The sequence below is a fragment of the Fusarium keratoplasticum genome, chromosome 3, assembly GCF_025433545.1.
Source record: "Fusarium keratoplasticum isolate Fu6.1 chromosome 3, whole genome shotgun sequence".
In the NCBI taxonomy this organism is placed as follows: Eukaryota; Fungi; Ascomycota; class Sordariomycetes; order Hypocreales; family Nectriaceae; genus Fusarium; species Fusarium keratoplasticum.
Genome location: NC_070531.1, coordinates 1325817 through 1351103, shown reverse-complemented (window position 1 = coordinate 1351103; position 25287 = coordinate 1325817). Strand labels below are relative to the sequence as shown.

The window sequence follows — 25287 nt, the reverse complement described above, 5'->3', positions numbered from 1 at the left end:
CACTGTTTCTATCGTGCTTGCTGGATGTGATGGGGCCAATACAACAGCTCGCTTGTCGAACCGAGAGACATGGTCATGCCTCTTGTATCAAGACTCATCACAAAGCAATGAGTGCCTGGCGGTGAAAGGAATCTCTGAGCCCCCTTGCATTCGATCGTGAGTAGCGACTTAGCGGTCAAGATCTGATCTGTCTCCAGACATGCGCGTCCTTTCTGCTGATGGGAGATGAGTTGCGGCTAAGCTTTTTTAGCTTGGTCGAGAACCGAGTCCGAAGAAATGATATGATATGCTGCGGGGGAAGAAAGGCTTGCCTGCCGGCTCACTGGCTCGCTCGTCTATGTACGGCATTAAGTACTTGGCACAAGGCATAACAATCTACCTAGGCCGCGCCAACCAGCCGGCAACTGCCGTATTTCCCAGTACATGAGGGAGGTATGGAGCCTAGTTGGTGTCCAACACGAGGAGTATCGTGTTGCTGGCTCGAAAAATAGGCATCCTTCGTCAATCGGGCAAACTGTTGCGTGTCAGACGTGTCAATATCCCGTCCCGCCTGACTAGGCTGCCCCTCAGCATCATCGCGTGGCTTCTGGCTTTTTTTCGTGCCGCCCGTTTCTTAACGCCGCCACTAGAGAGTGCGCCGGCCGCTGTTTAGCGGTGATAAACAGGTGCCAGTCGAGGCAAAAAAGCAACGAAAGGAAGACCAGGAGACGTCAAGTGGGAAAAGGCGTGGGTGACAAGAAACGGGGCGAATTTGCCAAGAGCACCCTAGATCAGCCTTGCGAGTAAGTTGACAGGGGACCATGCCAGGGGTTTGGCTCTCGCGGGTCAAGCTGAACAGCAAAAGGGTAACACAAGAGGATGATCGTTAGGCTGAGACGTTAGGGCCCTGAAACCACACCATTCTGACGGAAGAAAGATCGTGTAGACGTCATCTCAGCAGAGACACGAATATGAGAATGTCGTGTTGGCGGGAGATCTGCATCTTCATCATCTATAAACCGAGGTTAGTGGAGATCTCGCTAAAGCATTGTACGCGGATATACATGAATAAGTGGAGAGAAATGCACCCTTTAAGGGAATCATCCATCGTGTCTTGGCTGAATCTTTTGACATCGTAGCCACCATCGAGCAACAACAACATAGGAAAGCTCTCGAAGAAGGCCAAGACAACACCACACGACCACCGAAAACGAGGGTCCGATACGAGATCTTGAACAAGATTAGTTCCCGACGAGGACCCAAAGGCCAAGAAGAGGGAGACGGAGTGGTCGAGCCCACCAATGTTACTGGCTGCTCAAGATCACGACGAGTGGATTGCTGGAGATTGGCCCTTTTGCGCTGGGCTTTTTTTGCTTTTGGGTCCTGCATATAAAGTTACCATGTGGATGGGATGGCCATTCACCTCGTGGCACCAGCATGGGGGCTGATAATAAGCAAGGCCTGAGTCCCCACGACTCCGCGCCTCTAGAGCATGGCTAGAGCTTCAAGAAGCTTCTTGAAAATGAAGGTGAAGTAAGAACCGGGATTCAAAGCTTGGACTCAGCAAGGAAGTCTTGCTCTTCAAACTCAGGGGATCTTGAAAGCCACCACCTCATAAGAGCGACGAGGGCCAATCAGGCGTCGAGAAGAAGCGAGAGGCTGTCCCGAAAGAGAAATTCGTCTAAAAAAGCGCCCTGTGGTTTGCGGTTTGGCAGCAGGCCCACTCCCACCAGAGGGAGATGCCGCGGCGTCGGGTTGATATCCCACGGACGGTTAATGGAAGCGCGGCAGACGATGGAACTTGGCTCGAAAACAGCAGATCTAGAGTCGTATGCGAGATGGGGAGGCGGCTTCGGAGGTTTCAAAGTTTGAGTCAATGGGCACCCGCGATGCACGGCCCGCATGGTGGTTGTGTTGGTCATGGCTTCCGGGAGAAGCATCAAGCTTGGAACTCCAAAGCTTGACAGACGATGCCCCTTGCTGTCGTCGCCTCGCAACAGATGTGAGACCTCCCTGGTCCTCCGCAAAGTGACAGATGCGCAACAGCAATCAAAGAAGCAAGATATGCCCCATTCTGAGCATTGTGCGTTGCGTGCGGCGCCCAGGATGTCCCACGATAGGCAGGCTCGGCGTGTAGGGTGCGATGCCGGACCGCCCGGAGAGGCCCAGTTGACATCATGGTGGCCTGAAGAGTGAGTATTGCCCTCCTGATCGGGCAACCGGGGTGGGAGGCCACGAGGAGAGGGGCTGGCTTTGGACGGCGCCCAGGGAGGGCGTGAAATTCGCTGTAGGAGATGAATGTTTCCGACACTGGGCGTGAAGCGCGCGAACGAGGTACGAAGTACTAAGGTAGGTATGTATAGTCAGTATGGAGTAGGCAAGGCAGAGAGCAAGGGCGCGAGCGCGGACGTGGGATAGGTGGCTGCTGCTGAAGCAGAGAGAGAATGAGTTTCATGATCTCTAGCTCCCTTTTGTTGTTTAAGTTGGACAACATCCCCATCCGTGACCGCGTCCCCAACACCCCCATACCACACCATTCCCCAGGATATGCCGCTCACATTCCGCGGTCTGAAAGAGAGCTGCCGTGACATGCGCAGATGCGACAGAGTTCGGACTGGGTTGATCGACCAGGCGGGTAACTTGCGGTTACGTTTACGCGGGCATTGATCGTCCGCAGGAATCGACACTCTTGACATACATCGCAGTACCGACAGATTGGGATCTTGTCTGCCGAGATTTGGTGCCAACACTGCGACAGGAGGACAGGATACTCGAGACAAGGTCCACGAAAAGCAGGAGAGGAGCGGAAGAGGCGCAAAAGCGCAGGGCTTTGAACAAGCCACCAGCAGCCAACCGTCGTCACCCATCAACCACCACCTATCATTTGTCAACATCGGAACAACATAACAAACAGCCAAGCAACAGCAACGTCGCACAAGATCATCCCGTCGATACATACCCATCATTGCAAAACTCCGAGTCGACTCCTTCACTGCCCGCCATTGTCCGCGTCTGGCCGCTGAAACAGCTCGAGCTCGGCTCAGAAGACAGCGCAACCAAGCTGGTGGGTTCGGGCGTCCGCGGACTCCCTGTCAGATCCGCTCCAGAGTTTTGGGTCGCACGTACCACGCTTCACAGCACATCTCCACACGAGCGAATCTGGTTCGCTGCGGCTGGGGTTCCTCTTACTGGCTGGACTACCAATCCCTTGGCATTGTCGATTTGAGGATCGCTCAGAGAGTGTGGAGAACCAGGCTGAGGCTTGGGCTTGGAGTGGTGAAGGGAAAGACGGAGAAAAGGCAAAATAGGTCGGAGAAAAAGGTCGGCAACCCTGGAGGACTATTATCCCGTGTTCGGGGTGGGAGGAGTGGGTGAGGGAGAGGGGGATGAACATGGGCAGGAGCCAGGAACAGGCGCTGCAGGTGCGATCGGAATCCCAACTCCAGCAACAGCCGGCGCTTTCCAGACCCAAACACTGATACTGACTTTTGAGGCAGGTACTGGGAGATACCCCGGTCACGTGGCGACAGGCCAGGCCAATCCCGGCATCCGCAGCGGCGAGGGTAACACCTGGCGCAATTCCCAGCGGGCTGCGGACCCGGCAATAATGCCTTATGATGGCGGGCAATTCATGCCAGCTCCAGGAGCGTCCACTCCTATTCCATTAGCCGTGCCCGTCCCAGTCCCAGGCCCCGTCCCCGGTCACTCTCACATCCACGCTCATCATCCGCATCCGCATCCGCACGCGCTTCCCTCACATCCGCATCACGCCCACGTCCGCGCTCACGCTCACGCCTCGGCCGGTGGCCCTTTCGGCGCGATGGAGCAGATTGAGACGCAGGCAAGCGACCTGAGGTTCCTCGCCCAGGTCCCCGTCCTGAATGCGACCCCGACCCCGTCCTCCGGCCCCGGCCCCGGAGTTGGGCCAGGCGGAACTCCCGGCGGCACCCCCGGCGTCGGCGTGGGTGCTTCCGCGGCGGCGGCTGCTGGCTACGACACGACGCCGCAACCACAGACACAGGCGAGCCCAGGTTCCGCCTCTGTCGGAGAAAATTCCGCCCCAAGCGTGAGTACGTCCAACGCAAACAAGCGGAAGTCGCTTGATGATGGATCTACCGCAGCGGGCAAGCAGACAAGAAGTAAGAGGAATCGGGTGAGTTGTCCTTCATTTCTTTGTGTCAGTTCCAGGTCGTCATGAAGCCAGAGTGATGAGATGTGGTGACAAGATATGGATGGAGTGAGATGAGATGGGGCAGACAGCATGTGAGAGACACGCGCAGTGGCTTGAGGGGACACATCGTCGACCCGTTGTACTACCTACACTGATGTCGACCTGTATGGCCAGTGTTGTCACAGCCTCGTCTGACTTGACACCATGCTGCATCATCTTCATCCATAAAATGTCACGCCATCTCATGTCGTCTTATCGCCTGGCCGACATCGATGCCTCTTGACACATTAAACACTTTGCTAACCTTCTTTTCTTCTCGTCGGTATAGTATATATCAATAGCTTGGTCAGTACACTCTCGTCTCATATCTCCCTTTCTCCGCTGAGGCGCTGTCCGCTTTGACACTGGGCTTGTGCCAGCAAGCCTTGCAAGCAGAAGCAAACATGTTGCTGACCATTCACGTATAGCAATGAATGCAAACGCCGAAAAATAAAATGTAATGGAGAAACTCCTTGCCAGCGATGCGGCAATCTCAACCTCGCATGCCTATACGCGCCCAACTGCTGCTCCAACAACTTCAAGGACTCGGATGACTTCAAGCAAGTCACCGCTCAGATCGGTCGTCTCCAAGACGAGGTTGTTTGGCTACATCAAACCGTCAAAGTTCTTCAATCTGAATCGACACGCCTCGCCTCCCTTAGCGACCGTCCCATGGCTCTGGGCACTTCAACCGTCGCCCCCTCACCCTCCCAAAGTTCGAGTTCACTCAATCGGCACGACGGACTGAATTCCAAGTACGGTTCATTCCGTGGCCCGACCAGCATGGCTTTCAGTCTAGACGTTGCCAACAATACCATCAACAACATGGGCTATAGAGGCATCTCAGACGGGGACGAGAATGCCCATCACACTGATGGCCTGGGTATGCCGCTGTCTCGCCCTTTGGATCCAATCCATGACTTCGACAAGGACGAGATGGTTCGGTTATGCCGACTACATGAGGAGGAGATCGGCATCATGTATCCGGTCCTGAACGTGCAAAACGTTATAGCACATGCCAAGACTCTTGCGCCTTTCCTGGAAACAATGCGACATCAGAACCCCAGGGAACTAATCAACGATGAGAAGACCCTTCAACTCAAGATTATCATGTGCTGTGCCCTAGTCGTGGAGGAGCACGGGCACAGTGATAAAGCGATTCGGTTGTACGACAGCATGGAGTCGGTGCTGAACCGCAAGCTCATGGCCGAGGCTGCAGATGTTGCCACACTACCGCTGCTGGCTCTCGTCGCTGGCTACCGATTTTTATCCAACGATGAAGTCCTAGCATGGCGTGTGATGGGCCAGGTCGCACGATTATGCTTAGAGCTCGGCATCCACCAGAGGACGGGTCTGTTGAAGATCCAGGACGAAGAGGAGCGCAAGAATGCCCTGACGAGCTTCTGGTCAGCATATGTCTTGGATCGACGATGGGCTTTCGGAACCGGGCTCCCTTATGTGGTTCAGGACGAGGAGATTGATTCACAACTGCCCTTTCCGGTCAGTAACCCAATTCTATTTCAAGGAGTCTAACTAACAACGTTGTAGGATGAGTATCCATATCTCGTCGCCATGATCACCTACTCTCGGATAGGGGCAAAGGTCTGGCGGCAGGTTTCACATTTCGGACCAGTCCTGGCACGCGACTTGCGATCAGAGGAACTGGAAAGCGTGGACCAAGAGCTTCTGCAGTGGTACGAACAGATTCCCGAGGAGGTCAAGGTTCGCAACTGGGACAAGGAGAAGCAAATAACGTCGACACCATCATATAACCTCCAGCGCCTGAGGATCTGGACATATTTACGGCTCAACCAGGTGAGTTGGAAAAGAGGAGTAAAAGGCGACGTCGCTGACAGTTCTAGATGCGGATCTGGCTATATACGCCAGTGCTACATAGCGCAACAAGCATCATGGCGCATCCGTCGCAATCAGAGCGCGTGGTGGACATCGCCAAGGATACGATTCGATATCTCAACCACCTAAATAACACGACAAATCTTTACCGCCGGGTTCAGGTCTTTTACCACCAATTCCTGACCTCGGCGATCGCTGTCGTTTTTCTCGCCTCAGTTCATGCCCCAGTCAGGTTCAGCGCCACCTGCAGAGAGGAGTTTTACATGGCGCTCGAGTTGGTCAAGGACCTTTCCGCCAAGAGCTGGGCATCGCAACGGCTATGGCGAACAATACGTTCACTTAAGGACGTTGCGCCGCGGTTTGGGTTAGATTCGGAGGACGACCCTCAGTCCACGGCAGCCTTGGGGATGATAGGGCTTGCGCGCGGCCAGCAACAGCAGCAACAGCCGTTCCGCAAGCCGTCACTGCCGGGCCAACAATCACAGGCAGCAACGCCGGACTCGATGGCTCAGAACGGGAGCAGGATCGGGGCCGAGATGTCGAGGATGTTTGAGGGATACGTTGGTTTGAATGGGTTCCAGTACAATGGGAACGAGGAGCAGCAGCAGCAGCAGCAGCAGCAGCAAGGGCCGGGATCGAATACTGACATGTCGGCCCCTGAGACGCCGGGAGGCATGTACGGAGGTGATGGAACTGTTTTCCCCCATTTCAGAGAAATGTACTAGCGATACCTGTTGGGGGCTTGGGCAAGGTTTGGTAGCATAAATGATATCCTCTGCATTGTTCGGCATGGAATGGCTCGCAGGTTGAGAGGACTTGGAGCATTTGAATACGCGCTGGGAATGGCCAGCATAGATTCCCCAACTCATAGTGGTATTCATAAAGTGAATCAGTACTATCTTGCACGTTGGTGAAACGCATCCAGATTGTTTGCTCAAATGCTATCCATAGATTCCATCATGCTTGGACTTTACCATGCGGAGCACATTATTCTTAATTGCTGCTCCAGGTCAATTCAAGATATACAAAACAGGGCTTGGGAATAATTCTCATGTTTCGGGGTGCAATCTTGACCTGGTCAAGTTCCCCCGTCGTAGTCGACTCGGGGTAACATCATGTCCGATTGAGACACCCAACGTCGCACTCGCGTCTGTTGAGGCTTAGACATTTCGACTTTACAAGCCATCAACACCACCGAGGATGACGCTTCTCAGCATCACGATGGAGAAAATATTACTTCTCATAGCCGTGGTCGCCATAATATTGGTGGTTAGGGAGAAGAGAACGCCCAAGATCACTCGCAATGGGGAGTCTCTCAGGTTCGTAACATGACCTACGTCAACACTCCATGTTTCATCCCCTCCACTCACTATTTCCCCTCGTTTTAATGAGCGTGACACTCACCATCTTGATAGGAAACCCCCCAACACACTCCCCATTGTAGGGAATGGAATTCTCTTTTTGCAACCTCGTCAGCGCCTCTTTGCATGGTTTGCCCGCTGCGAGCGGCTCTTTGGCTATGAAACCCTCCATATCTCGGTCCCGTCCCTCCCGCCGGGCGTCATCGTCAATGATCCGCGCAATCTGGACTTCATATTCAAGAATGAGGGCGTCTTTGAGAAGGGAGACTTTTTCAAGCAGCGCTCCTGGGACCTCTTTGGCCATGGCATTATCAATGTTGACGGGGAGTTGTGGCGGCTTCAGCGAAAGGCTGGCTTGCGATTCCTCGCCGCCCCAGCACTGCGCGCTCTCACGAGTGTGCGCTTACCCGAATATCTGGACCAAGCTGTAAAGGTCTTGAAAGAGAAAGCTGAGGCGAATGAGGCTGTGGATTTGCAGGCTGTGGTGCACGAGGTTACGACGCAACTCATGGGACGGATGGCCTACAACATGGAGATGCACGCCGACGATGACTTTACCGTCGCCTTCGAAGACGCCTCTGGGGCTACTGCAGAGCGCTTCCAGAACCCGCTGTGGTTCCCCACGGAACTCGTTACAGGGGGTCGGATGCGTCAGGCTATCGCAACTGTCAAGGCTTATGGACGACGCATCGTGACGAGCGCGGTAGCTGACCGTGCGAGAGCTGGTGATGAAAAGGCCCAGTCTGATTCACCGGGCAGCTTGATACAGTCGCTTCTTGACTCAATTGGCGACGAAGGCCTTGTTGCTGATGCGGCATTGAACTATCTCTCAGCTGGTCGAGATACGGTTGCCCAAGCCTTGACGTGGACGCTCTATCTCCTCATGAGACACCCGCGTGTAACAGCTACGCTTCGACAATCAGTCCAGAGTCTACGTGATGAGGCTGGGGTTGCATCCTACAATCCTCTTGACCCTGAGCTCTTCACGCCTACACGCCTGCCCTACGTCCTCGCCGTCTTCTACGAAACCCTCCGCCTCCGTCCTCCCATCCCCTTCGAGATCAAGCAAGCCCAACAAGCCACAACCCTTCCAGACGGCACCTCCCTCCCCGCCGGTGCCATCGTCGTCTGGTGCTCGTGGGCCATGGGCCGCTCACAGACAACATGGGGCCCAGACGCAGATGACTTCCGTCCAGAGCGATGGCTCACGACCTCGCCGTCTGGGGACATGACCGTCACACAACGCCCAGCGGCCGAGTTTCCCGTTTTTAACGGCGGACCGCGGGTGTGTCTGGGGAAGAAGATGGCGGAGCTCGTCGCGGTGCAGACGCTGGCGAGATTGGTGCCCATGTTTGACTTTGTGCCTGCGTTTGAAGGGGAGAGGGTGAGCAAGAGCAGCTTGACACTACCGATGGAAGGGGGTTTGCCAGTACATGTGCGGTGTAAGTCGATATCAACTGTTGAAAGATTGTCGTAGGAAGTGCAAAACAAGCATACTTTTATCTACCCTTGGTATCTCTATGTAAACAGTACGCTCAGTCAAACGTAATCTTTGATCCCGCAAACGCCGCCGTCTTCTCAGACGCCTTTGCCTGCTTCCTCGCGGCCCAGCTGGGATGCAGTGGACCCTCGTCATCCTTCTTGGTCGGCGGCCTCTGGACCTCAGGCTTGGAATCGGCGACCTGTCTGGTGAGCGGGTTGCGGATGCCCTTCTTCCAGGGTGTGCGCTGCTGGTCGTCTCCTCCGTCCACGGCGCCACGCTTCATGTCCCAGCCCGAGTCGCGCCCTCCGCGTTGTTTGGCCGGTCGTTGGAGGTGCTTCGCCCTGGTGCCAAACTTCTTCTCCCAGATGGCCTGGCGTTGGCGCTGGCCGAGGCGCTTCTTGGATGGCGCGACGTCCACGTCCGAGGCGGATTCGGAGCCCGAGATGTAGCCGCCCATGAGGGAGGGGAGAAAGGTGGAATCGCGAGGGCGGGCGGGGACCGTCTTGTCCTTCTTCTTCTTCTTTGCCGGAGGTGGTGAGGGCGAGAGAGAGACTGAGGCTTGTTGACGAGCCTCTGGTTCGGAATCCGAATCTGAATCGAGCTCTGGCTCGGCGTCTGAGCCGGAGACGGAGATGTCGTCGAGGTTCACCTTCTCCTTGCCCCTGAACTGTGCGAATCGCTCGTCGTCAAAGTCTTCGTCTTCGTCCGAAGAACCGCCTAGCAGGTTTTCGTACTTGGATAACTCTTTCTCCTCTTCAGCCTCGTCTTCGCTGTCCATATCTTCAGCATCCTGAGCGGCTGTGTCGACATCCGAGAAGCCCTCAAACTCTGACTCGTCGTCATAGCCATCCTCCTCTTCCTCTACTGATGCCAGAACATCGTCCTCAGGAACTTCCTTTTCCGTCTTGGTGGCCTTCTCTATCCGGTCGGATGGCTGCTCCTCCTTCTCCTCTCTCTTGGACTTGCGTGATCGCTTCGCTTTCTCGGGGAGGGGGACGTTGAGTGCTTGGCACACGGCGGTGACGGCGCGGTCGACGGCTTGCTTCACGGGTTCTCGGTTGTACAGTCCGCTGGTAACATTGTGCAGGGCGGCCTGTTCGTCGGGGGACAGCTCGGGCTTTGGGACACCGGCGCGGATCTCTTCGGGCAGGTCGGGGGACGCGGCGAGGGTCTTGACCTTGAGGAGGGACGAGTACATGTGTGCACGAGCGGTTTGGTGAAGGTCGAGCGACTATCAAGAGGTCAGCCAGCAGCAAAAAAGCATACCCAAAAGTCAAATCACCTTTAGCACAGTCACCTCCCGTTCCAATCTCTCCTTCTTGTCAGGCCCGATGCCATCCTCTCGAAGCCTCTTGCTGAGCCTCTGACGCTCAAAGCCCTTGGCAGACTTGAGAGCCCGAAAGACCTCATTGCAGTGCTTCTCGAGCTTGTCGTTCAAGCTGGGCTCGCCGCGCTTTCGCTTGGGCATGTTGTGTGTTGTGCGATTGGGCTTTTTATGTTTGACTGGCTTCCGCAGCTGTCGCAAAAAGTTGAGATATCGGAGCCGCAAAGAAACGTCTGGTGGTGCGAGAAACAGCCGATTACTGTGCTGACCCTGCAGTATCTGGGTGCAAGCACAGTGCGAAGCTAATCATGCGGGCCAGGGAGCGGCCTCATCCTTGCCTCAACCCACATGGAGATGGTGGGGGATTCGGCGATGCGGGGGCAGATGCGGCACCGCATCGTCCCGAACGACTTCATCACATGGTTTAATAGTTGTTTTCTGTGTATTTGATGTTTTGTGTATAATGATTGGCTCTTGTCTTATCTGTAGAGACCTCTACGGTGTGAATTGGGGTGTGTGGCGGGCAGTGGTCAGTTTCAAACGAGTTCTACTGGCTGAAGGATCGTGAACTGGAGGTATCGTGACTTTTTACAGCTGCAAGATCCCGTGGCTGTCTGTCAAATTTGGTCAATTGAACTAGTTTAAGATCCTTGGCATCACTTTTATATAGAAATTATTGAACCTACCATTAGAAGCTAATGCTGAGCTCATGTCCGTTGCAAGCCGGTAGTTAGTACTCACACAAACACAGTTTTACAGACATGTCCTCAACAAAACGACATTGCTACAAATGTGCTTGCTGGTCCCTCCTGGGATGGCTGAACGTGCTGCTGCTTCGACATGTGAGATCACAGGCTTCATCCTCCTCGGGTCCAATTGAGACGCCCTCAAAGCTGATCAACCGGAACATGCTTCCTGGGATTATTCTGCATCAAGCCCTCGGGCATCAACCGAGATCAAGACCGGCAACGCATCCGCCGGTTACTGGCCGTCAGCTGCGATGGTCGTCCATGAAGCCGTGTTTCAATGCCCCTCCTCCCTTGTCAAGGCGGAACATACCCGGAGGCCTCGTAGGCCGCCCAGCTATTCTCGAGGGAGACAAGAGATGATGCAGAAGGATTCGCTGCGTCAGATTGCCACCTGTTCGAGTTTCTAGTACGTCATTCGAGTTGTCGACATTGAGTGAAATTCCCACGGCAGTGCTCGGTTATGGTGTTTCGACAGCTTGGAAAACTGGACACCTTGACCCGGCGGTGTATCCGACAAGGTCGAGCACGTCTCGAGTATAACCTCGGATATAGACGAAGTAGTTGCTGCTTCGCCTCTCTCTCTGCTTGTCCTCCCTGCCAAGAAGTTTCCCGAGCTGGCCTTTCATCTTTCTCGGCACCTGCTAGGACGAATAGATCGCCGAGATGGGCATGGGGGTGCATCGAGTGGTGGGCATCCTTGACGGGGTTTTTCTTGTTCTTTCATTGAGTGAATCCCTGGCCGTGGCGGTTCCAACGAGGCGGGTTGGGCACCGCGCGGGCGAGACATGGCTGGCACGTTGCTATATCTCGCGTCCCGAGCGGCCTCTTTTCCTTTCTCTTGCTCGAGACGCCCGGCTCGGCATCTTGCCGGCGGGTCCCCCCATCTGTGAGAGATGCAGCGTTAGTTACGGAGTTCCACTAACAAGCAGTGGACGTCAAATGGAAAGGGAGAGCGTTGACGATTCACGCTCCAAAGAGCCACGGCCAGGACGTGAGAAGTGGAGCGGCCCGAGTGGAGAGTCGGCATGGATCAGAGACAAGGGAAGAGAGAAAGCCAAGAAATTCCCGCAAGTTGAAGTCCGGAAGGGGGTCCACTGGGGGGGTGGTTGAGATCCCAAAGTTGGAGCCGGGTAGAGGCCCAAACTCAGCCACGGGGTCTGGAGTCCTGGGGTTGAAGATGTCACAAATGATTTGATGATGGGACGGTGAGGGAGGGGAATGGGCGAATCATGACCGCGCGCTGATTCAGCGTCGCCTGATGGGCTAGCCCAAGGCTGTAGACGAAGATCCTGTAGGGCTGGTCCAGGCCTCGTTCTCTTCGCACTTTGAAAGCCGACCACCCAACCAGTTTGAGGACAAAGTGAAGCGTTTTGTATTACCGACTCGACCTACCCCTATAGCTGACGGCTTCGGAAACGTGGTTTCCTTCGGACGGGACGTCCGAGGTACGACATCTGGCGATGTTGCGTTGTTGAACGGTCAGAGTCGGGTGATTTCTCGGGTCGAGTCTGATATTGGGGGGAGAACGGGCGCAGACCATGGAGCATGGCAGCGAAACCTTGCTTGAAGGCTCACTTATTGATATAGCTACCCAAAGAAGCATCTCCACATGGGAGTTTGGTGAGGCGTCAATACCCGTCTCTTACCGGCGGCATGGGAGAAGCAGTGGGATGTGCCTGTGCCCCTTGTATGGCAAATGGAATGGGGGCCAACGTCGTCTATCTCTCTACGGCACCGGGGAAATTAACAAGACGTTCGCCCAGCATGACCCAACACGCAACGACCGGGAGGGGGAGGACATGGCTGCTGCAGCGGTCTGGGAGGAACATGAGGGCTTGCATAGGTAAGGGGGTAAGCGCAGGTTTCTCATCATGAGAGGCTGGAACCCCCAAAAAACGAGAGTGCTACTGCTGCTGTGTCAGTCATGATGATGACGCCCGTAAAAACAGGTCCCTCGCTACCCACACGACCCCGTATCCTATGCAAGATGGCGTCCCCCAACGTGTCAGGGGAGGTAGGTCCGAATGCGCCGGAGATGTCATGAGAGATTTCAGACCCCGCGACAAGGGGACTACAAGATAAGCACTGGAGAAGAAAAAAAATCTCGAGATATTGGGGTTTTGGACTAGGGCTGAGCTCATTGGGGGTTGGGGTCTTGGAGATTTCTCCAGGGTTTATTTTTTTTTTTTTTTTTTTTGTCTCAACTTCGGAGTCGAGGGCCGAGGACATGTTGCCATATTGTTGAAGCCCCAACCTTCACATGCCTGTCTATTTGTTGCTTTTCTGTTTCGTTGAAAGGCTTATCATGGATGCTCATGGATGTCGTAGTCCTGACCTCGTTTCGGGCTCGGTCATGTCGACTCCGAAGCTTGTTCCTCGGAAACATCTTCCTCGGGGCCGGACTTGCAGAGACGAGACAGACGACGACCACACGTAGCACCTAATATGGATCATGATGGGCCTTGTCTTTCACCCCCCCAAGAACCCCACAAGAATGGGCCCAAGCTCTGTAGGACGCACGCTATCTCAGCTTGAGGCTCTCTTGTGCTTCTAGGGGCCCGGCTTGTCTCTCCACTGAGCTGTACCGTAGCCGCCCACTGTTGGGGATGCCGGTTGTGTATCTGCGGCTAGAGGGTGATCCCTGGCATTCACTGGATGTGTGGCGTGGGCAAGAGAGAGAAAAAGCAAAGCCGACATCAAACGCTTGTGTTCCAACGCACGTCGACATGTGCGCTGCAGCACAGCAAGTTGAGCGGTTTGGCGTCTAAATGTTGGGCGACGTCATCGGCTATGGCGATTTCACCAGTAATCACAGGTAGTAGACAGCCAACGTGCGTTTCATCTCGAGGTCTAGATCTACGCATGTGAGTGAGAGTCTTGGGGGTCGCTTCTTCAAGATTGTCTAGCGAATACGACGATCCCCAAGATTCACAGAGTCGTTCGTTCTGACCGTATGGATGGCATTGTCCTCCTTGAGGCCCGAACGTGCGCCCGCGCAAAATCTCAGTCATCAACCTCGTTCCTCGGGAATTTATCATCTTCCTGTCACAGCGATCAAGAGAATGACGTGTTGTCAATGTCCGGTGAGCCCATCCCATAGGCGTCTTGCCAGGTCTCATAGCCGAGGATATTTGGTTCGAGATGGATGGGACACGGGCGGCTTTAAGCGTTCGGCTTTGCCACGGCTGTGACTCTCCAGTAATAAGTTACAGACGAGAAATAAAAAGAAGGTTTCTAACGTATCCGTGCATCGTTCTAGGATTTCAATGTCCTAGTTCCTCGGCCTGCAGTTCAAACGGGTAACTGACATCCATGCTTGGTCCCTGGCGATGACCAGGGGAGGGGGGTCGTAACGAATGAGTGACGGTAGTGTAACTCATGCTTGCAAGTTCTGTCTAATGATGGAATCAGAATGCGCGGTTTCTTTGTAAATGTCCATGGTTTGATGTCTATCAGAGCCGAGCTGGTCCAGCTTCTGCATCCGAGCCGAGCGGTGCTTGAATGGAGATAACTATTGGCGAGCCGAGAGAGTGATGGACAGGAAATAGTTAGTGGAGTCTTTGCATCGACGGCCCGCATCCACAATGAGCCGCGTATGTTGGACGGGATTGTGTTGTCGATGGATGGCCTCTTCTCGCATTTGGAGCTTTACCCTTCTGAGACGCTTGCTCGCCAGCTAACGACGCGACAGGCATTAGCAATTCAAGCTTCTCATACAAACAGCAACAGATGGCTGAGGGCCAATGCCGCTGCCTACTGAGCTGCACTCTGTGGCGCCCTCCCCCCGCCCCCCCATGGTTTGGGCACGGCATCAAAAAGAAACGACTACAGCTGTAGGATGCACGAGAGAAAGCCCGAGATGCTTGTCTGTATGGCAGCCCCGGGCCGGGGCCGGGCTTTTTGACAGAAGCACCAACCCGGCGCAAGCGGCGGCCGTGGATGAGATATTCAGGCTGATGCTGTAGAGTAGAGAGAGAGGATGGCCAGGATGCTCGTGGATGTTTGCCCTGCCCTGGCCTGCACAGCCGGACCTGCATGGCCTCAACCATGATGGCCTTTCCCTCTCACCACTTTCCCATCTGTGACACGAGGTTTCTGGTTCTAGAAAATCAATATCCGAAACGACGCCCGCTGAAGGTTCTCTACAGGGCAGGGGTTCGAAATCTGTGAGAGGACGGCACTGTAGCTAACCAGCTGCCGTTTATTACCGTTGTGTCGTCATCCATCGGGCGGACATTCATTCCACCACCACCAGTTTAACAGCTGGTTTTCCTTGTTAACCAAGGTTAATCAACTTCTGGCTTGGCACCTTTGGGCTGAGCTCCTCCTCCTCCAATGCCCACACCCGGCGTAGCCGCAGCCACAAACAACGCTTTGCTTGCTTTTGTAGGCAGCGCGAAGCCCCTCATCTGGAGCAGCAGTCAAGACATTTGATTTGATGCAACACTCGCTGGACGATTGAGCTCCTCTTTTTTTCGCTGTCAATTCGCAGGCAGAGAGTGGAGAGTGGGAAATGCAATGCGACGACTTGTGGCTTGCTTAATCGACGACCATGGCAAAGAAAAACAACAAGAAAAACCATTTGGGCGCCCGCAGAATGGTCTTTCAACAAAGGATCGCCGGCCCGGCCAGAAGAGAGTTGCTGCTGTAAGATGAGTGAGACTGTGAGAGAGCTTCACAAGTGAGGGGGAATGGACCAACGGGTGAATTGCTGATTACCACAGCACGCACTCCAAAACGGCCATCACACGCAAAGAGGCGTTGCCAGTTTGATCGTCCATCGCAGACCGTTCCCGCAAAAAGCCAAAATAGCCTTGGGATCTGTCTCAACCCCGCAGTTGAGAAGCAGGCAAAAGGGAATGGGCGAAGCGGGAGAGCCGTTCAAGAATTGGTTGAATGCGACGCTGTGGCGACGTCAACCACTCGGCAGACAGCTCTCAACCAGTGGCCGTCTCACCCGCTTCATTGGGAAGCACAAGAGACATTCACACTGAGGGGGAAGGTATCGACGGTCTGAACCTTGGTATGTGACGTCCCTCGGTGAGTGGCTCGCCGTGCGCCCTTGGTGGAGGGTCGCCAGTGGTTGATATCAGCTCTCCTCGACTCTGCTCGACCGCGATGGTAAGCTGTGCTGCTTGGGGGACCATCATGGGAGGTCTCGTGCTTCCCCCTCTGATGCCAATGCATCAAGAAACATCGCCGAACACCGTTCAACCGCCGAGAGAAGGGCGAGAGGAAGAAGCATTTGTATCGAGCTCTTCCCCTCTTCTTCAGACGTCACCCTCCGTGTGCGCGTGTGTGTGTGTCCCCCTCACAAAGAGTCAAAGGACCTGACCTCTTATTACTGCGTCCCTCCCACCATCCAGCTTTTCTGCCTCTTTCACCTCCTCTGACTCGCCGATCATCGATATTCGTAGTGAGAGAGAGAGGCTGTTGAGTTCTGTCTCAATTCCCCAACTGATAGCTTAGCACGTCTTGTATTTTGGCGTGTCAGTTCCGAAAACACCCTCCCTCAACCATCACAAGTGGCTTTTTGCGCCCTCTCATCGAATCCAACCCGAAATACCCGTGCTGAGTGAGCTGCACAGCTACAGCTACAGCACAGCTTGAGCTTCATAGCTTTGATCGCCTGGCGCCGCCCATCAATCTCCGTCTGTAAGTCCCGCCCGGCATTCATCTCTCTTGCTGTTGTCGTCGACGTCGACGTCTAATATCCGCGGCAATAGTCGCGGCAGTATTACACGGGAACTCCACATCAGCTCCCGTCTTGGTTTCTCGTCGGGTCGCGCGCCTGAAACCCCGTCATCGGTAAGCTTTGCTTGTCCAAAACGTCGTCGTCGTCTTTCCCTTGCCCTGCATATTCCTGTCTCTGGCTCTGTCTGGTCCACCAGGCGGCGGGCGGCGGAACCCATCGCGGGATTGCACCCCCGTTCATACTCCCACCTACACACACGCCCCTCCTCCCTCCTCTCCCCCCCCTTGTCCTCCCCCGGACACCCCAAGCCTCGAACCCCCCACACCCCAGGGCCGGGCGTCCTCCGGCCGAGGATGAACCTCCGGATCTCTTCGGCCTGGACGTCATGCTATGGCTTGCTCTGTGCGAGGCCGTAGTCGGCTGTAGTCAGTACCCTCTCGGCCATTCGTGGCCATGTGCCGTGATATTATAAAGCCATCGTCTTCCCACGACCTTGCCCAGGTTCTGGACTTACACCAGACCAGTCATCCCCGGCCCAAGCTCACCAACTCCTCCTCCTAGACGCCGACTCGCTTGAATCGATCCCGTCTGACCTGAACGAGATACGATACACCACACCCGAACTCGCATAGCCATCCTCAGACCAACCCATCCATCATGAGCTCCTCAGGCTTCAAGCAGGCGGCTGAATCAGCTCGCTCAAAGACCAGCGATGTCCTCGGTGCTGCCAGGGGCGACTCGGCTGCCCTCGCCAATGACTTGCTGCACTCTCCTGTGGCCAAGGCCATCCTCCCCTTCGTCAACGGTGGTATCAGCGGTATGGTGGCCACCAGCGTCGTCCAGCCCGTCGATATGATCAAGGTCCGCATCCAGCTCGCTGGTGAGGGAACAGCAGCTGGTCCCAAGCCCACTCCCCTCTCTGTCACTCGACAGATCATTGCCAGCGGCAAGGTTCTCGACCTGTACACTGGTCTCTCGGCCGGTCTCCTGCGCCAGGCTGTCTACACCACCGCCCGCTTGGGCATGTTCGACACTCTCATGGGATCTCTTTCCGCCCGAGCCAAGGCTGAGGGCCGTGCCGTTGGCTTCGCCGAGCGAGCAACTGCTGGTCTGACTGCCGGTGGTATCGCCGCCATGATTGGTAACCCCGCCGATCTCGCCCTCATCCGAATGCAGAGCGACGGCCTCAAGCCCCTCGCCGAGCGAAAGAACTACAAGTCAGTCATCGACGCCCTGGGCGGAATCGCCAAGAGCGAGGGCATCGGCGCCCTCTGGGCCGGAGCCGCTCCCACCGTCGTCCGAGCCATGGCCCTCAACTTTGGTCAGCTCGCCTTCTTCAGCGAGGCCAAGGCCCAGCTCAAGAAGCACACGGATCTGTCAACCCAGACCCAGACACTCAGCGCCAGCGCCATCGCCGGCTTCTTCGCCTCCTTCTTCTCCCTGCCCTTCGACTTTGTCAAGACACGCCTGCAGAAGCAGTCCAAGGGTCCCGACGGCAAGCTTCCCTACCGCGGCATGGTCGACTGCTTCTCCAAGGTCGCCAAGCAGGAGGGTCTCGGCCGATTCTACCGTGGCTTCGGCACATACTATGTCCGCATTGCACCTCACGCGTAAGTCCCCCACGAAAACTTGAGATATCGACAAGATGCTGACTTCTTTCGCAGTATGGTGACACTGATCGTTGCTGACTACCTTGGCTGGCTCACCAAATAAACGAATGTCCCAAGAGTAAAGAACAGTAAACAGAAACGGTCGTACGGATAGAAATCGAGAATTCAAAGGCGTTCATGGGATGGTGGGGTTCATTGTCAATCGGGAAGGGGATTTCTGAAATCGAAGGGATACCATTGTTGTCATTGGGGAAATTTTCTTATGTCACGAAGTACACAAGACTTCTTAAAAAATTCAAAGAACAACTTGTCAAAAAAGACGCAAACAAAATAAGTGATGATGTTCTCGTGCAGGGGAGTCAAACCATAAAATGGGTAGAGGGAATTCAACTTCCTTTGCTCCGTAGCGCTGACTAAATGGAGAATGGGTCCAGCGTCGTATCGTCTCAGATGGAAGATATCATGAGAACTAGGACATCCTATTAGAGATAAGAAAGGTCAGATACGAATTGCAATTCAAGAATAACAAAGAACCGTGGTGTAGCTCATGGTATCATGGATGTCAGAGGAGAAAAGCCAAGAAGTTTGACACACAGCTCCACCCCACGAGTGGACCTCCACGAAAAAGCCTTCATAAGTGGCATTTGGGCACCCGGGCTTCAACCCAGCTTGTGACAGGCCGTCATCGTATAGGGGTTAGTACATCAGTTTGTGGCTCAATTGAAGCACTGAAAACGCAAGTTCGAGTCTTGCTGACGGCAAAGCATTTCTTTTTGGCGTTGCTGAGTGTTGTTTCGCACTTGGTGATGCTTCAGGTGCTTTCTTTTTGATGCTTAGGGTAAGCACAGTGACCAACAGAATGAGTAGTACAGATATGGACAGGGCAAGATGACAGGGCGTCAAATTGTACGGATATTTGAATGGTAGGTCGATGCTATTTTGCAATTGAGCAGTCAATCGGAGACATTCACTCTCAAGCATCGCTGTCCCGCCGGTGAAAGACGAGAAGCTCTCAACCTGTGCTAATCTCATGCCAGACCATTCAACGCAGTTGAGGGATGCATCGATTCAGCTTGTTTCTTGAAATACAAAATCAGGTACACATCCCCGCATATCCATGAGCTCTGCATCCAAGTCTCTCCAGTTGCCCAAACAGGGAACTTCCCGAAATAGCAGTTAGTATCGTGACCCGATTAGCTTATTCCAACGACTTTCGTGGGTAAAGCCATTGAGAATCAATGGGATTTCAACCGTTAACACGCTTATGATAAGAAACCATGGGGAAAAGGGAATGGACATTGAGTACGGAGTAAGGTGATGTGGGTTGTTCATTGGGTCAGCCATCAATGTCCAGCATCAAGGCTCCAAGAGGGACCAAGCAAAAAGAGATTCTGAAGACCGACGTGTAATGACGACAGTCCAGCAGAACAAAGAGCAAAAAGAAATGATTTGCCGTCAGCAAGACTCGAACTTGCGTTTTCAGTGCTTCAATTGAGCCACAAACTGATGTACTAACCCCTATACGATGACGGCTTCTAATTGGTGACACTTGCGTGAATTATTTAATACTAAGTAGGTATTCTTAGCGTGCAGTCCACAAGATTTCTTCCCTTGGGCTACCCTGGAGTCATAAACATCAACTCAACAGCAAACAATCGTTGGCTTCATCTAGTAGAGTAACGACTTTTTTTCTTTTTTTCTTTCTAATTTTCGTGTATTATCTTAATAAGTACCCATATGATACAAACTCCCTTGACATATCGCCCATCCCTCTAACTTGTAGTTCAGATCACAGGTGGCTTTCTTCAGGCGACTTGGATGAACTAATTCATCAACCATACATTAGATCTATACATTCTTTGCCAAAGCTAGCTGGAAAAGGTTTCTCCTTACAGGAACTTCTCATAAGACTTGGCAGTATCGATGATTGTCTGCTCCACAGGATAATAATCCTTTCCTGTCACCCTGACAGCCTTTGAGCCATCAATGACTCTGTTCTCGTCGTACACATATCCAGGGTTGTATCCCTTCCCTGGAGTTCCAACCTTGATGATGTCCTGGCGTTCAGGGAAAGCCTTTCGGAGAATGTCGGCCGCAGCCTGGGGAGGGAACTGTCCTGACGTGAGCAGGAAGCGCTCTCCATTGGCCTTCTCAGGATGGTCGACGCTGAAGACGGCAACACGGGCAATGTCGCGGACATCGACAAAGGACGAGCCCGGCGAGAGGGGCTCGGGGATTTCTTGTCCGGAAAAGACCTGCCAGATGAAGGCTGTTGTGCCACCAAGTTTGGAGAGTGAATCGAGAGCTGGAGTCGGTCCCATGACGAAGCTGTTGCATTGCTCATTAGCAAACTTGCAGGATAGGCGACTCGAGCATCTTGGTGAAACTCACGTAGGGTTCAGAGCCGTCATGGAGAAACTAGGCTTCTTCTCATCTCGGAAGTCCCAGAAGGCCTTCTCGCCAGCCACCTTGCTCGCGACGTAGATGAGCGGACCGGGTGTGTTCTTGCCAAGCGCCTTCACCAAGTCCAGAGCTCCAAGGTTCCAATCAGCCTCGGTGAAGCGATAAGGAAGCTCCTTATCGTGAGCAGCAACGGCGGCAACCGAAGACATGAGAACAACCGACTTGATGGAGGGCTCGGTGATGGCAGACTCCAAAACACCTCGGGTGCCCTGGATCGCTGCTTCGAGGACAGGGTCTGGGTCAGTGAAGGAGAGGCTCACGGGCGAAGCAAGATGAGCGATGGCATGGACACCTATGGATGTCAGATAACACTTGATGAGAGCACATGTTCTGGCATACCCTTGACAGCCTCGTTAAAGGCTCCTGGAGCGATAATGTCGGGGACCTCGACAATTTCAAGAGCATCGCCGTACTGGGACAGTGCCTTGACGAGGGTGTCTGCTGAAGCCTTCGAGCGGACAGATCCACGGACGGCGTAGCCAGCTTCGAGAAAAGCGGCAATGACTGGGCCGGCGATGTAGCCATTGGCACCAGTTACAAGGACAATGGGCTTGCTGGACATGATGTGTGTTTTCGGAGGAGGATAAAGTGAGTTGTTTATCAAGAGACTTGAGTTGGAAGTAGATGCGTGTTGAGCTGAAGAGGATCTTTCACCTCAGAGGAGCTACATATGTTCTTATTTATGCCCATCTTCTCAACATATACTTACAAATGCTGCCCTCAATGCTTTCGAGAAGCCACCTGCGGCTGAATGCGAATAACCTTGTCGGAGAAACTCATGAGTGGACAGCTGTTGCGTGATGTTGGACTGCAGACGCCATCTACCGCGAATCGCATCATGTTCAGCCCGAAAAACTGCACTGGGGTCGGATAGTGTATGTGAAGAGTCCGATTTTGATTGTTTTGGGGCGCTGACAAAGCTGCAAGATAAGGTGGCTCCTGAGGCCGTGACGGGCTTTAAAGCATGGCGCTTGGAAAAAAGATTACTGATCGTGGAGATTGACTAGGCTTCTCCGTTGCGTAGCGGGACTTTGTCATCAGGAAGGGAATAATTGTTTAGATGAACCGAGGTATTGATTAGTTTCTATTTAACTTGATAGATACGCAATTTGCAATTGGAAACGGGCCTTGGAAGTTGATGGAGGGAGCTGTCGTGGTCTTTCGTGAGCCGGGCCGAGGGCCTCTCTCCTCCGACTTTCTAGTGACATAACATGCCGTCGATGGCTCCAGAAATTCACAGGAGGAAACCACAGACTATTCGATGATCAAGATGCTGGATATGAAAGACAAGTCACAAGAAACGAAACCTCCAGCTTCTGGATAAGATAGGGAGGCATGGGTTTGGGAGTGAGAATGCTTGGAGCCCATTAAGGACGAATGAGCACGTGACTTCGCGATTCAATTCTGTCAGCGCGGCCCTATGACGCAACACCTCCAACAGGCAGTGACACGTTAATCGCGACCCTTCCCCAGCTTCTCCAGACCTCGAATCTTGGCCAATCTTGGCATGATATCGTTATGGCCGGTCGAAAGCGAATCGCGACGAGGTCTAGCACCCGGAGGGGAGCTGCAGCGACCGCGCCGACTGGGGGAGAGATCTACCAGGATATGCTGGCCGAAGCGGGCGTGAATCCCCCAGATCAAAGCTCGCCAGAACGGCCTCTGAAGCGTCGCCGTGCTGGCACTAGAGGAAGAGCGGTAGTATCCGAAAAGTCGACTGAACCTGTTCCTCCTCAGCCAGCACCGGCTCACAATGATGAGGAGGAGGAAGAAGACGAGGATGAGGATATCGAATTTCAAGATGTTATCCTGCCGGAGCCGACCGTGCAAACGATGGAACTTGAGTCAGACGACGAGGATGACGAAGATGAAGATATCATGTTTGAAGATGTTGACTTCACTGCGCCCATCCAAGACTCGGCTCCATCACAGGAACCCAAAACTCTGGAGCTCAATCTGACGGCCCATCAATCATCTACAGCGCAAGGGAAGAAGGCTGCCGAGAGACGCAGACCGATCACCCGAGAGGAGCGCATACTTCGAAAAGATGTTCACAAAGCTCATCTCCTCTGTTTGCTATCTCATGTCGCGCGCCGCAATCACTGGTGCAACGACGGCAAAGTGCAGGACTATTTGCGCCCACACCTGACAGATAAGATGGTCAACTACCTCAATCCCGGGGCAAATCTATCACAGTTTGGACGCACTGAGAGTCTAAAGAATGGCTTGAAACAGGCTGAAGGTGTTTGGAAGACGAAATTCGAAGTTACGGAGAGGGGACTTCGGAGGGCGCTCTGGGCCGAGGAGCCAGACCACTTGAAAGATGTATGTACCATGTCTCATCTGAGGGCGTTTGCTAATTCATGGCGTAGTATGAGCCTCCGAGCGACATGGAATCATGTCTCGATCGCCAAGACTTTCGCGAAGCGGCAAAGAAGCTGCAAGGTTCTCGGGATGTCGGTGCTCAGCTGTATTGTGCGCTTCTCCGAAGTGTAGGAGTGCGAGCGCGGCTGGTCTGCTCCCTTCAACCTCTGGCGTGCACCTCTGGAGCCCCAACACTACAAAAGCCAAAGCCTTCAAAGGCGTCGGCGAAAGCTGCAAAGAATGAGCAGGTCAAGGCCACGATGGCCAAGTACCAAGATATGGCTAACGCTGGATACGGTTCACCTTCAGGCGGCTCATCGGCGCGCCGAAGACTCGGCCACCCAAACGCAACTGCGTACAATTTTACTCCAAAAGCCGCTCCATCGAGACCTCAACCGACGTTTGAGACACGCAAGCGTATTAAAGAATCGTCCTATCCGGTGTATTGGGTTGAGATCCTCGATGTCGGGCACCAGAAATGGCAGCCGGTAGACGCTGTGGTCACCAATACCTTTTGGAAACCCAAAGCTCTGGAACCTCCTATCACTGACAAGGAAAATTTCTTGTCATATGTGGTCGCTTTTAATGCGGACGGAACTGCAAAAGACGTGACGAGGAGATACGCGAAAGCTTACACTGCAAAGACACGGAGATCAAGAATCGAGACTGCCTCTGAGGGTGGCGAGGCTTGGTGGAGGAAGGTCATGAAACTTTATCGGCCTCGACGAAGAACGGACCTCGACCAGATTGAGGACAACGAACTCGTGGGCATCGAGGCTAGAGAACCGATGCCGCGAAATGTACAAGACTTCAAAGACCATCCGGTTTATGCCCTGACACGGCATCTGCGTCGTCACGAGGTACTCGTCCCAGATGCTACACCATCAGGGACTGTCGCGACGAGTAGCCGAGGCAAGCTCGAGAAGGTTTACCGCCGAAAAGACGTCCGGATAGCGAGGACGGCCGATAAGTGGTTTCGTCTTGGCCGAGAGGTCAAACCCCTGGAAATTCCGGTTAAGTGGCTGCCCAAGAAAGCTCGACCGAAGAACCCCTTGGACGAAGAGGACGAAGACGATGCACAGGGAGATGCTGGGACACCAATTTACACAGAGGAACAGACCGAACTCTACGTGCCAGAACCAGTTCGCAACGGCCGGGTCCCCAAGAACAAGTTTGGCAATATTGATGTCTACGTACCCAGCATGGTTCCTCCAGGGGGCGTCCACATCATCCACGAATATGCAACGCGAGCAGCGTTTCTGGCTGGGGTTGATTATGCACCCGCTCTCACAGGGTTCCAATTTAAGGGTCGACACGGAACAGCCGTGTTGAGCGGTGTCGTAATCGCAAAGGAATACGAGGAAGGCGTGCGAGCAATCATCGAAGGTCTAGGCGACTTGGAGCAACAAGTAGAGGACGAAAGAAGGAAACATCGTGCGTTGAGGGCGTGGAGAAAGTTCATGATGGGGCTTAGAATCAGAGAGCAGATCTGGAGCGGAGTAGATGCAGACGAGAGGAGGGCCGCCGACGACAAGGCCGCCAGGGAAGCTCAGCTGGACCAGGAGATTGAGGATGCGCCGAGCGATGTCACCGAGGAGTTTGATATGGCTGACGACGATGATATGGGAGGTGGGTTTCTGGTGGAGTGAAGTCGTGTGATACAACTGAGCTGAGCGGGCGTTTGTTGGAGTTTATCATCGATAGCTGGGTAGAACTGCTTGATGCTTACGCATCGTGTGTATGTGTGATAAGAATAGCAACTTGAACGTACCTTGATGAGGTTAATGCTTGGAGAGTTGTCGCCGTTGGTAGGCTATTTGACGGGCTGGATCATGACTGCAAGTCTACGTTGGGACTAATAGTGGCTCTTATTCGGGATGTCTCCGTCAAGATGCATCCCTAGAATAGAATTATATGTCGAAGGGATTAATAATGCCCGGAGAGTTGCAGCGGTTGAAAGCTCTGAACGGTCCAGACCATGGCTGCAACTCCATGATGTCCAACGGTAGCCCTTGTTCAGGATACTCCCCACTCAGATTCGGGCCAGACCGATAGGGATGCATCTTGACGCATGGCAATTTACAACTTAATAGCTGACTATGGTGGCAAGGATTATATTTCTGTAGCATTGCCCCCCTTCTCTGCAAGATCCGTGCCGGGGTTGAGACGATAGTGTAGATGACTGCATCTATCCG

The 25287-nt window shown here is 53.9% G+C and overlaps 6 protein-coding genes across 6 annotated transcripts; 4 read left to right on the top strand and 2 right to left on the bottom strand.

Moving 5' to 3' along the window:
• Window positions 1-3586: 3586 nt before the first annotated feature.
• Window positions 3587-6768, top strand: NCS57_00381600 (Casein kinase II subunit beta; the record flags this gene model as incomplete). The annotated part of the gene is made up of 5 exons (XM_053053796.1): window positions 3587-4132; window positions 4479-4495; window positions 4618-5689; window positions 5738-6004; window positions 6052-6768. The coding sequence occupies 5 exons, from the start codon at window positions 3587-3589 to the stop codon at window positions 6766-6768; spliced, it is 2619 nt and encodes an 872-aa protein (XP_052915956.1).
• A 445-nt stretch (window positions 6769-7213) lies between these two features.
• Window positions 7214-8881, top strand: NCS57_00381500 (uncharacterized protein; the record flags this gene model as incomplete). Its single annotated transcript, XM_053053795.1, has 2 exons — window positions 7214-7362; window positions 7459-8881. The coding sequence occupies exons 1-2, from the start codon at window positions 7244-7246 to the stop codon at window positions 8879-8881; spliced, it is 1542 nt and encodes a 513-aa protein (XP_052915955.1). The 5' UTR covers window positions 7214-7243.
• A 58-nt stretch (window positions 8882-8939) lies between these two features.
• On the bottom strand, window positions 8940-10367 carry NCS57_00381400 (BUD22 domain-containing protein; the record flags this gene model as incomplete). The annotated part of the gene is made up of 2 exons (XM_053053794.1): window positions 10170-10367; window positions 8940-10118 (listed from the first exon to the last, which is right to left on the bottom strand). The coding sequence occupies exons 1-2, from the start codon at window positions 10353-10355 to the stop codon at window positions 8940-8942; spliced, it is 1365 nt and encodes a 454-aa protein (XP_052915954.1). The 5' UTR covers window positions 10356-10367.
• Window positions 10368-17312: 6945 nt separating this feature from the next.
• Window positions 17313-18368, top strand: NCS57_00381300 (putative mitochondrial 2-oxoglutarate/malate carrier protein; the record flags this gene model as incomplete). Its single annotated transcript, XM_053053793.1, has 2 exons — window positions 17313-18265; window positions 18320-18368. The coding sequence occupies 2 exons, from the start codon at window positions 17313-17315 to the stop codon at window positions 18366-18368; spliced, it is 1002 nt and encodes a 333-aa protein (XP_052915953.1).
• A 1786-nt stretch (window positions 18369-20154) lies between these two features.
• NCS57_00381200 (Epimerase domain-containing protein) lies at window positions 20155-21290 on the bottom strand (the record flags this gene model as incomplete). Its single annotated transcript, XM_053053792.1, has 3 exons — window positions 20155-20593; window positions 20657-21020; window positions 21068-21290. The coding sequence occupies 3 exons, from the start codon at window positions 21288-21290 to the stop codon at window positions 20155-20157; spliced, it is 1026 nt and encodes a 341-aa protein (XP_052915952.1).
• An 887-nt stretch (window positions 21291-22177) lies between these two features.
• Window positions 22178-24741, top strand: NCS57_00381100 (uncharacterized protein; the record flags this gene model as incomplete). The annotated part of the gene is made up of 2 exons (XM_053053791.1): window positions 22178-23053; window positions 23101-24741. Exons 1-2 carry the CDS (start codon window positions 22247-22249, stop codon window positions 24739-24741), a joined length of 2448 nt encoding a protein of 815 aa, XP_052915951.1. The 5' UTR covers window positions 22178-22246.
• Between the last annotated feature and the right edge of the window lie 546 nt (window positions 24742-25287).